Below are 11,677 nucleotides of genomic sequence, written 5' to 3'. Positions count from 1 at the left end.
TACCCGAGTACATCCTACCCGGGTAGACCAGTTCGTGGTACCCGGGTAGACCAGTTGCAAAATAGGATGCAGTAATCAAGATGTGCGCCAATGAAAGTTGAACATGAATATTAAAGTACTTTGGGTTGAATTGATTTCCAAATTAATTATGACAATATTAATGCAAGGTCCCATACTAATGCATAGAACCAACAAGTCTGAACGTGCGCAAAACGAAAATTTCATTCATTCAAATTTTGAACATCCAGTACAAAAACATCCATGCAATGTAGGTAAAGTTCCTAAATGTACCAAAATGACTACATTACATCAAACTAAATCAATGATATGAAACCCTATGGACACACTAATCCGATGGCGTGTCCTCCCCATTCTCTTCATCCGATTGTGTGTCATCCCCATTGTCATCATCCTCCTCCTCCTCCTCCTGAGTATGGGCACCCTCGCCAATTAAACCCTCCAAGCGTGAAACCCTTGTGTCCAACCGTGCAACCCTTGTGTCCATCTGGTTCCGCCACTTGCTCGTGCTCTGTCTATATCCTCTAAAGTCAGTAGTCAGATCATATATGGATGCCATGACATGATCAAGTGTCCATCCACCCTCAGGAGGAGCTGGTGGTCGCCGACTGCGGGTGGGACGTGTCGGTCTGACATCAACCTCAGCAACGCCATCATCATCGTCATCATCATCAAGGCCTACATCATAAACCATGAAAAACACATCTTATAAATACCACATTAAAAAATAAACAACACAAAATTGCATAAACTCATAAAGACCAACACATCACCTGCAGGTGCATCCTCCATCTCAGCATCGTGGTGGAATGGGATCTCAGGTGGTTCTGGTGCCTTCTTCCACGTCCAGATACCCGCTCTGTTCGGTAGGATCCCACACTGCTTCAGGAGCCTCTCACCAAATATAGCATTCCAGCCTCTGGCGGTCTTCAAGGTCTCTGTTGCCATAGGCACTCCAAATCTATGCAGAATCTTCTGCACCAGAAATGCAAAAGGCAATTCAGCCTTCTTTGACTTGGCTGCCTTCCACATCAGTATGCATATGTAATGCCTCCAGTTCACCTGCTGACTGTGAAGGAGGGCCCACAGGATGACAAAGTCCCCTTCCAGCACCTTTGAGTGATTATGCGGGCGCTGGAAAATAATATGTGTCACCACATAATGAAGAATGCGAGCAGAAACTGACAAGTTGCTAACAGGATAATGAGCAAAATGACCGGGCTCAGCGTCTGCCCTCCTAGTCTCTGTAACAATGGTCTCCCGGTTATAATCACCAAATATATGATGGTTGTCTCCATCATATAGTGCTGCTCCTGTGACACCATCAAAATCGAACCCCAGTAGCTCCGTCCAGATAGGAGCAGTCATGATGATATCAATCCCGCAGACACGGGAAGTCAGCTCGCCTTGCGAGTAGCCAAGGTTCTGGTAGAAGGCTCTTACCATAACCTCCGAGTATGGGCACCGCATCTCCGCCAGGTGAAGTAAATGTGTCTGCTCAAGAAGCGGCACAATGTCAAAACGCTCTAGGTTGAAGAATGCTGAATCCAGTGATTTCGGTTCGCAGATCTTCCGGGTCATGAAAAACTTCACGAACTTCTCGTGTGAAGGTATGTCATCCTCAAACAAATATCCGAACGTCAAGTCCGGAGCCTGACTCGAAGCAGCCTGGGGCTGAGAGGATGACGACCCATCGTGACGACTCTTGGTTCTTCTCTCGGAATGGGTCACTGGCAGCTTTGAAACGCGTCGAGAGGTCATTGTGTCACACTATTAAACTGAAAAAATAACCAAAATCAGAAATTAGATACATGTTAGGGTTAGGGTTAGGGTTAGGGTTAGGGTTAGGGTTAGGGTTAGATTCAGGGTTAGGGTTAGGGTAAGCGTATGACATACAAATTGATAAAATAATTCGGACAGAATCAAATGATATAAACGAAAATACAATGAATCAGAACAGAAATCATAACATAATTGAAAAAACTGAAAAAAAAATGCACCTTTGATCGATTTCAATCGGTAGAAGGCAGAGAGGTTGCAAGGTCCGCGAATGATGATCAGAAACAAGACGAATTGGTGCAAGATTATGCCTGAAATCGCTCAAGAAGACACTCCTCCAGCAGCTCTACTCGGGTACCCCTTTTGTGGGTTTTCGAAATGGGGCTGCTGGGGTATTTTAAAACCCTACCGTCGATGTTTACCCGGGTACACTGATCCTTACCCGGGTAAATAATTCAACAATTTTCCCAGATTCAAGAACTCTACCCGGGTACACTCCTACATACTCGGGTAGATAAAAAGTTTCAAAATTTACCCGGAATATAAAAGAGATCACTTTACCAATCTTTTACAATACAAATGCTTAAAGTTAATTCATTTTTTTGACTAAAAGAGAAAGAAAACATCATTTTACTGTCTTCTTGGTGTTCGTCTTCGTCCGTCTTCGTCAGAAATTTTTTTTACTCTGTTACTGCACATGCGAAGAAAGGCATATAACCTTATTCCTAAAATTTCCTCTATTGCCACTGTGAAGAAAGATTTCGAGGAGTAAAGCGCTTAATTTTTTTTGTGAAATACCGAGAGCAAGGGTTGCAATCTTGTGACTGATTTGGGGTTTCTTGTGGGAGCAGATTACAGAAATATTTGAGGTTTCGTTGTGGTATTTTCTAATCAACTCAAATCTTTTGTGATTCTTTGTTTGAAGCATTTTATCTGAAATTTTCAGATCTGTTATTTCATATGCTTTAGGGATTTTGAGTTGTTTAATCTGAATATTAAATTCTTGAGTTGTTCATTAGTATAAAAATTTACTGTTAAAATTTGGAATCTGATTTTTGCATCTTGATTTTTCTGTTTTGATTTTATGTGAATATCTTAGAAATCTTGATGCTCTTTGTGTAAGATTTGTGTTTCTAATTTTTGGGAAATATTGATTAAAAATATTAAATCTGAATTTATCTTTACATCTTGTTATACATTGTGTTAATTCAGATTTTTGTTTGAAATTTATTGTTTAGAAACCTAATCTTGAATTGTTCTAGAAATTTTATTGTTGGAATATTAAATCTGAATTTTCTGTTTTAATTGAATTATATTGTGATTAAAATTCAGATTTCTTTTGGTTTATTATTAAAAGATTTATCTAGAACTAATTCTGAATTTGATGTGAAATTTTGAGATAAATTTCAAATCTGATTTTTCTGGTTATAACTGTGATATTCTTTTTAAATCAGATTTCTTGGTGTCCATTGATTAGAAAAATAATTGTGTAATATCCAAGCTCCTTTGTGCATTAATTTTGGAGATTTTAATACATATGTCATTGGATTAATTTTTCTGCATATGGCATAAATTTGTGTAGCTTAGTTTGATATTACTGCGATATATTTGGTGTGATAGGACACTGTTTTTTTGGTTTATTTCACTTGTTACAATTCTGAAAATTCTGTATTGATTGTTAAAGTGGAGTAGTTGCGTGCTGTAAATCTGTCCTAGGTGTGTGGGTGCAACCGAGTGGGTTGGCGACCTTGTGTTTGGCTTGAGAGTGTGTCTCAAGGCCTGGAGCCTCAAGAATCCACTAGGGAGAGTGGAGGTCTTGTGTGAGAGGAGCTGGTGAACTCCGTAGGTTCGGCTTGAGAGTATTCTCAGAGCTTGGAGCGCACTAGGAAGATTTTTGGTATTTTGTTTGATTGTCTGTGTGACGCGTGTTTGTAAAACTGGTACACTTGTGGTAAATAAAATATCTGCAGCTACTTCAGTCTGGACGTAGCACCCTACTTAGGCTTAGTGGGTGTGAACCAGGATATATCGTGTGTCCATTGTCTCTCTGATTTAATTTCTGAATATTTTGTTTAGAGACTGACAGTTACACTAATTCTATTATAATTGCTGCGTTTATACTCTATAAATTGCTAAGGTACGCTTTCTATTACTACATTGTTCTTAGCATTGCGAAAAACTATTTTGGGCATATAGGGATTGGAGAAAAATTGTGTAATTGTTTACTGAATTCAAAAAGATTTTGAAAAAGTTTAGAACACCTATTCACCCCCCCTCTAGGTGTTTCGTAAGCGTCCTGTATAAGAAGTCACTTGCCGAACAAACACTGCTTAAGAAAACAGTGAAGCAAATGGCTCTATTCTATTGGTTTCACAATTTGGCTCAGATTGCAAGCATGGATCACATAAATTATGCACTTAATGACCGTGCAGGCAGGCGTGCATGTCATTTTCTGTGTTTTGAACAAATTACCCAATATATAACAATAAGTTTAATTATTTGCAAGAAAATAATAATAAATTATATAAATTTTTGTTTCTGTTCAATATACTTGTTTTCAGTGCCTTAAGTTTAGATCTAATCCACGTCAGATAAACAATGCACCACAATCTCATTATATGAGATAAAATTATTTTTTATATATATATAAAAGTATAAGTCCGTGTGAAGCTATATAAGGAGAAAAAACGAAAAATCGGATCCTGTACACATGAGAAATAGACGAGATAGTCCCATAATGCACTTATTTTGGTATGCAACTGGCCTTTTATTGGGCCTAAATCAATGCGCAACTCACACGATAATGCCACTTGCCATAATCTACACCAATCAATTCAACTACCCGTTATCATCTCAACATCCTCATCGTACACAACTCGCAGACTTTAGAGATTATCTATTCACTTGAGAAATAGGTGAAACAGAAATAATCCATGGAATAATTATCTTGATATTTAACGTTGGTTCATTGCCACTAATATATTTATGGAAAAAACTACTCTTATGCTACATGTGATAATTTTCTCTCCTACACATCCTTTGATAATTGTGCCACCTTTTTTTTTTCTTTTTTTTCTTTTTCAGATGGGGGAGCCCACAAATTTATCTCTATGACATGAGATAACTTATCTCCTTTAACATGAGATTAATCAAACCCTATATTTATACGAAGAAAGAAAGAACAAAAGATGTAATGTGGTATCCTTAAACTTTAAAACAAAATAACTTTTGACTCATCCGTTTGAATCGAATCATGTTTTTTTATTCCACATCATTTTTGAAGATATACAATAGCAAATAACCAAAGGGAATTTGATCCTTTTTTTTTTTTTTTGGAAATTTAAGGAAATAGATTACACAACAGGGCAAAGTCACTAAAGAGAGATGCCCTTCAAATCATTTTTTTATCCATTTTTTAAATAAAAAAAAAATTGCTTCCTTGTGTATATTTGGCACATTTTATTTCTATTAAAAAAATATTTAATTCTTATTTCTGTATTTTATTTTTATTTTTTATTTAAATTACAATTTTAAAAATATTTTTGCCTTGGTGAAGCAACATTCTAACTTTTAAAGATAGGAATAAGAGAACAACTCATGACTAACCAAACTTTCAAACCTCACAAAGAGTAAAAGTTGAATTTAGAACATTGATTAAAAATAATCCAAAAGAAAGAAAAGATTTTACATAGATTCTTTAAAACTAAAACTAATCAAAGGATATTAAGTCCTTATAATTAATTAAAAAGGCAATAGATGCATTTTATGTTTAACTTATTGTTTTCTGTTTTTATACCCAAATACCAAGATTATTTCAAATTCAAATATCGAATCCAATTTTCTTATTGAAAAGGCATAACCAAATGTGACATCTTGAACAACAACAAGTGAGCCAAAAAAAGAAATAGAAATGACTCGGACCTAAAACTTTATTTTGAATTAAATATTTTAAGCGCCAAAATCAATTAAGACGTGTTAAAATCTAATTCTAAAAACCGGAAATAACAAAATTGCGCTCTCAGAGTAATTTAAAATTTCAACCGAAAAAAAATTGCTTTACGAAAAAGAAAGAAAGAAAAGCGCGCTTGATATTAACATAAAGCAAACAAAAAGCAAAATATCGCAGAGGAGGAAGAAAACTGTTGACAAAGATAAAACACATTTATAGGACATCACATCTAATTAATTTTCCCAAAATGAAGAGATATACATCATAAAATTCTAACACTAATCTAAATATACGACATAACAAACCAACCAAAACAACAAGTTAACCCAAGTGTTCATTTCAATTTGATTTTTGACAAATGAGGAATTGAATCCTACGCGTCTAAAACTCCTGGCTAGCAGATCCAACCTCGCCTTTCCCTTTATTAGCGACCTTCTTTGGCAACAAATTCTGGTGAATATTGGGAAGAACACCACCGTTAGCAATGGTGACAGACCCCATCAGCTTGCTCAGTTCCTCATCGTTCCTCACAGCAAGTTGAATGTGCCTTGGTATGATCCTCGTCTTCTTGTTATCCCTCGCAGCGTTCCCAGCAAGCTCCAAAAGCTAAACCCCCAAAATAACACCACAACATTTCAAACCATCAGAAAAAGAACACAACCAAATAACAAAAAATTAAATAAACAAATAAATCGATTAAGCCGAAATAATCAGGAACCTCAGCAGCAAGGTATTCGAGAACAGCAGAGAGATAAACAGGGGATCCAGACCCAACGCGCTGGGCATAACGACCGGCCTTGAGGTAGCGTGCGACACGGCCAACGGGAAATTGAAGACCTGCTTTGCTGGACCGGGAAACGGACTTTGAAGCCTTGGGTTTTCCCCTTCCGCCCTTGCTCACGGTGGTTGCAGCTTCCGACGAACTCATCGTGGGTTTCGAATTTGAAATTGTAGAGATAGTGAAGTGAACTTGTATTTCAATGCACAAAGTATGTGCTTGGCTTTGTTTTATATAGACCGTGACCCTTAACTGTGATTGGATAAACGGGGGTCTCGCGGATCGCCAGCGTGGCAACCACAACGCTCCATTTTTTTTAGTTTTGCGCTTTCGAGCGGGAAACAATAATTTTCAGAACTTTGAACTCTACGGTGTCGTTTCTTGTCTACTGGTCGTTCCTTGATTTTTCTTTGGGCATGTTTGATGCATAGTATAAGATAAGGTTTGATAGTATAAGACCTGATAGTATAAGGCCTGATTGTATAAGATCTGATTAAATTTTAATACTATCCAGCGTTTGGGACGGTATTGTATAAAATAATATATTGTATAAGATAATATCATCTAGTATTTAGCAATGCACTGTATAATACTATATATGATAAAAATAAATTTTTTTAATAAAAATATCCTTTAATAAAGAATTTATATAATTCTTCAAAAAACTGTCATATGATATTAAATTTTATAAAAATTAATTGATCAGTGTGTCCAAAATATAAATAAATTTTTATAAAAATAAAATATTCAATTTTTAAAAATTAAAATATTGAAAAATTAATTTTTTTTAATAGATTAATATTAAAATAATATATTAATTTTTGAGAATTACATTGGTCAACGGTGTTAACACACCAATCTCTTATCAGGCCTTATCCCTCACCCTTAGATCGGATTAAGTTATACATCATTTTAATGTATTAGCTTATATTATACGATTGTTACACCAAACAACTGTAAATGTCATAACATATAGTATAAACTTATACTATCATACCTTATACGTCACACCAAACATGCCCTTTGTGCTTTTGCACCACTGTCGTTTCATGAATCGTTTTTCTTTTTAACAAAAAAAATAAAGAAATAATTCAAAATCTCGTGTCAAACAAAGAGTGCTCATTGGTTAAGATGGACCGGGGCCCAAAACATTCAACATGCCACAATTTTAAGCCCGGACTTGACAAATCCAGCCTTGCATATTGCAAAATTGGGCCAATGCATATTTCATCACAAAATATATTTAAACCCAAATGATTTTCATTTTTACAATTTAGTTAACGAAACAATAGTTCTGATTATACAATAACAACATTGTATGAACGAGAAAAAATGGTGTAATAGTCATATGACATATTGGTATACAATTAAAAAAAAAAAAACTTGTGCTGACGTCACAAATGAAACTATGATATAGCTTTGTTTGAGTATTCAAGTATAATGAATCTCACATTTATTAGTGATGAGCTAAATGTAGTGGATAGATTCATAAACCTAATGCCTTAAGATTTTGGGTTGAAATGTGTTGTCGGACTAACTTGCCACAGTTGGAGTAGCTTAATCCATTGGTGGTGATCTCCCGTCACGGGCTTTCCCTATACCAGTCTGACAATGGTATCAGAGTTGGATTGGACTCGGGCTAGCCAGATGTTTGGCTAGAAGACGGATTGAGTACTTTGGCCTGGGTACTCAGTTGAGAAGGAGCATATCAATGGTCAGATTCACATTTGAGGAGGAGATTATCTAAGTATTCAAGTGTGACGAGTCTCGGATTGGTTGGTAATAGGCTATAAGTGGATAGACTCATGAATTTAATTCCTTTAAGATTTTGAAGTGAGATGTGGTGCTACAGTTGGACTAGCTTAGCCCATTGATGGTGATCCCTCACCACGAGCTTCCCGATAAGCCTCCAAATGAACCTCTTGAAATGACTAGTGACAGATAAGAATAGCCATCTTAAAATTTCATACAAGAACATAAATTACTTGTTAAGGGACATGAAGATTGACAATGGGGAATTCATGACTTTCACAAGTTTTCATCACGGGCTTTCTCTAGATCAGCCTAACAAGCCTCCAAACGATTCTCTTGAAATGACTAATGATAAATAAGAATAGTCATTTTAAAGTTTCTTACAAGAACATAAATTACTCATTAAGGGACATGAAAATTGACAATGGAGAATTCATGACTTTCGCAAGTTTTCGTCATTATAGGTTAAGTCGTACCATAGTGCTTGTGGTAAGTTAATATGGACAGGCTAGTGCGTTCTCAATCCCATTACAGGCAATGCTGGACCCGCGTTCGTTGCTGGGATCAATGTTATTCTTAATTAACTGGCATAACTCCTAAGCAACACATGCTATGAAATGGTGAAAGTTAGAGATCCCACCCCACTATACTATCGTTTTACGCAATTCAATTTCCACTTGATATTTACATTACAGATACTGATGCTGCCTTTTATAAAAACCTCCCCACCATGGTTTCAATTATTAGGTATGATTAAACCCAATAATCGCTTTAATTTGGAAGCACATATGCAGAAGATGAAAAAAAAATTAAAAGCATATTCAATTTGATTAATCCGATCTACATATATTTTTTTGTCTTTTGTACTATTTATTTAAACCAGAGTATCAATTTTTTTTATTGTATAACTTCGTTATCATATAATTTAAAAAAACAAGTGAATAATAATCACGCAATATAAAATGTAAATTTTTTATTTGAAAAAAAGATGGTGGGTACATTGGATATAATGATAGAATCAGTAGCAATTTTATTAATTAACCTAAATATAAAATTTAATAATCAATAATACAATTAACTAAATATAAATAATACTTAGGATATCATGAGAAAAATAAAACTTGTACGCTCACTGCAACGCATTAATGATACATAATTTTATAATATGATTTGATCTTCATAATTAAACTACAATATGCTTTTCTTTTTTTTTCTTTTTTCTTTTTTATAACAAACTACAATATGCTTTACCTAAACGGTAGTTAAAATAAAGTCAATAGTTTAGGGTAGGTGCTTTCTTTGTGCCATTCTTACGGATTTGGACCGCTCTTCTTCAGAGTTTTATAACAGTTATGTTGTAGGAAAAGTGATTCTGTTATGTTATAGAGATTCATTTTGCGTGCCAAAATTATTATTTTTTTTGCTGCAAGCTCCACAAAATGTTGTGTGTGTAAGAAACTTTTTATGATCATGTTAAATGATAGATGATAAATTCTTTAAAGAAAAAGTGGATCATTGGGATGTTCACCTATTTACCGAACCTCCGTTAAGTTGTAGGAACATCTTAGAAAGAGATTTTATGGGCATTAATAGCCCAAGGCTTTGCAGATTGTAGTTGTTGTTTTACTTCCCTTATATCCACACACACGCAAAAAAGAGTGGATCGGAAAATTTGAGAATACGAGACAGATCATTGATTAGGGGTGAAAAAATGGGTTTGATTTATCGGGCTGGCTCCTTTAATTCATTATAAATGGTTAATTGAATTCGGATTCCTAATCCGTCAATTCATTTGAACCCATCCCGGGTTAAACAAGTTCAGCCCACCATAGATGGATCGATCCATTGGGTCAATTTTTTTTATATATAAAATAATATTTTATTTGTCATGTTAATTTTAGAGTAAATACCCTTTTTGGTCCCTAGCAATATTAGCGAAATCCATTTTAGTCCCTGACAATGTAAAAGTACCAAATTGGTCCCTAAAGTTATGAAAAAAGGGTCACGTTAGTCCTTCTGTCAACTCCTCCGTCACGGTCAAACTAACGGTGCTCATGTGGCACGTTATCTGCTGACGCGGACTCCACGGTGGACACGGTGGAAAGCTGGACGACGACGGTGGACACCCATGGAAAGCGCGACGTCGTTTTACTTGAATGCAATTAATTGATAAAACCCAAATAATGAACCCTAAAATTGAAAAAAACCGAAATGCCTTCAATAGAACCCTAAACCGGAAACTCCATCCCCCAAATTGATGAGCAAATCTGTAAACAGCAAAAAGCCGCCAGAAAGTTTGCACTTTGATGATTGAAACTCGACGAAAGACATTAAGCCATCAATCGGATTTCTGGGCGTGGGAGAAGATGAGTGTTTCTTCTGGCATGGGGGGGTCAAGTGAGAGTAAATCAATGGGAGGAAGAACAATGGCAAGGACCACTGGTTGGAGGTGCAAATGTGGGAGACAAAGTATTGTCTATACCTCCAAAACTGAGAGGAACCCAAACAGGGCTTTCCTTGGGTGTCCTAACTTCAAGGTACGAATTTGTAATCTACTCCTTTATTGAGTTGGAACACTTGCTAACCATGGTGTTTATTTTTTCAGGTGAAGAAGCCCTATTGTGATTTTTTTAGATGGGTAGATGACATGTGTAATGAACCCATGGAACTGGAAGAAGCAAGAATTCACACTGTGGAGTTGGATGTTGCTGAAATTAACTTCAAGTTGAAGTATGTGGAGATGATGATGAGAGAGCAAGATGTGAAGATTACTGAGCAAGGAATGAAGCTTCATCAGCAGGAAAGAAAACTGAATGATGTATACCTGAAGATGGTGGAGGAGTTAGTTAGGATGGACAAAAAAATTAGGACAGTTGATAGGTCAGCTAGGGTCTTAGGTGCTTGTGTGGGTATGATCATGATCTATATGTTTGTTGTTAGTGTGGTAAAAGTGAAAAAAAGTGACCCAAATGTATTTTTGCTTCAGTGAATTGTAATGAGTACTCCTTCCTGTTGTTAGTTCAAATCTGTTTGTGTGTATTATCATATGGCCTATTATAAAAAAGCCTTGAATGTATTCCTTAATATATTATGGCATTATATATTATTGCATAGATAGGCATCGAATGAAGGATAAAAGATTGCTACATTGTATCACAAACAGATATAGATTGCTACTGATATAGACACATAACTCATGACATTGCTGATACAGAAGTTGCATATTGTTATGCATATTTTGTTACTGATTGCAAAACACGAGAACCAATTAGGTCCCTGGCAATGTTAGTCGAGGGTCGTTTTGGTCCCTGACAAAGTGCACGGGGCACTTATTGGTCCCTGATTCCAGAATTATAGGACATGAGTTGTTGATGTCCAAATCAACAAAATGCAGCACTCAT

General features: G+C 35.9%; 2 protein-coding genes across 2 annotated transcripts; one reads left to right on the top strand and one right to left on the bottom strand.

The window, feature by feature from the left end:
- Window positions 1-6,125: 6,125 nt before the first annotated feature.
- LOC133299201 (histone H2AX-like) lies at window positions 6,126-6,677 on the bottom strand. The gene is made up of 2 exons (XM_061498642.1): window positions 6,465-6,677; window positions 6,126-6,352 (listed from the first exon to the last, which is right to left on the bottom strand). The coding sequence occupies exons 1-2, from the start codon at window positions 6,672-6,674 to the stop codon at window positions 6,128-6,130; spliced, it is 435 nt and encodes a 144-aa protein (XP_061354626.1). The 5' UTR covers window positions 6,675-6,677; the 3' UTR covers window positions 6,126-6,127.
- A 4,025-nt stretch (window positions 6,678-10,702) lies between these two features.
- On the top strand, window positions 10,703-11,265 carry LOC133299190 (uncharacterized). Its single transcript, XM_061498635.1, has 2 exons — window positions 10,703-10,813; window positions 10,882-11,265. Exons 1-2 carry the CDS (start codon window positions 10,703-10,705, stop codon window positions 11,263-11,265), a joined length of 495 nt encoding a protein of 164 aa, XP_061354619.1.
- The last annotated feature ends 412 nt before the right edge of the window (window positions 11,266-11,677 follow it).

The sequence above is a fragment of the Gastrolobium bilobum genome, unplaced genomic scaffold (assembly GCF_033153095.1).
Source record: "Gastrolobium bilobum isolate Gb01-03AN ecotype WA unplaced genomic scaffold, APGP_CSIRO_Gbil_v1 utg568630, whole genome shotgun sequence".
NCBI lineage: Eukaryota > Viridiplantae > Streptophyta > Magnoliopsida > Fabales > Fabaceae > Gastrolobium > Gastrolobium bilobum.
Note: the sequence above shows the minus strand (reverse complement) of the source record. Positions and strands in the feature narration are given on the sequence as shown.

Coding starts and splice junctions, on each gene's coding strand:
- LOC133299201 (XM_061498642.1), bottom strand. CDS start 6,674: ATGAGTTCGTCGGAAGCTGCAACCACCGTGAGCAAGGGCGGAAGGGGA. Junction 6,353..6,464: donor TCGAATACCTTGCTGCTGAG/GTTCCTGATTAT, acceptor TTGGGGGTTTAG/CTTTTGGAGCTTGCTGGGAA.
- LOC133299190 (XM_061498635.1), top strand. CDS start 10,703: ATGGCAAGGACCACTGGTTGGAGGTGCAAATGTGGGAGACAAAGTATT. Junction 10,814..10,881: donor TTGGGTGTCCTAACTTCAAG/GTACGAATTTGT, acceptor TTATTTTTTCAG/GTGAAGAAGCCCTATTGTGA.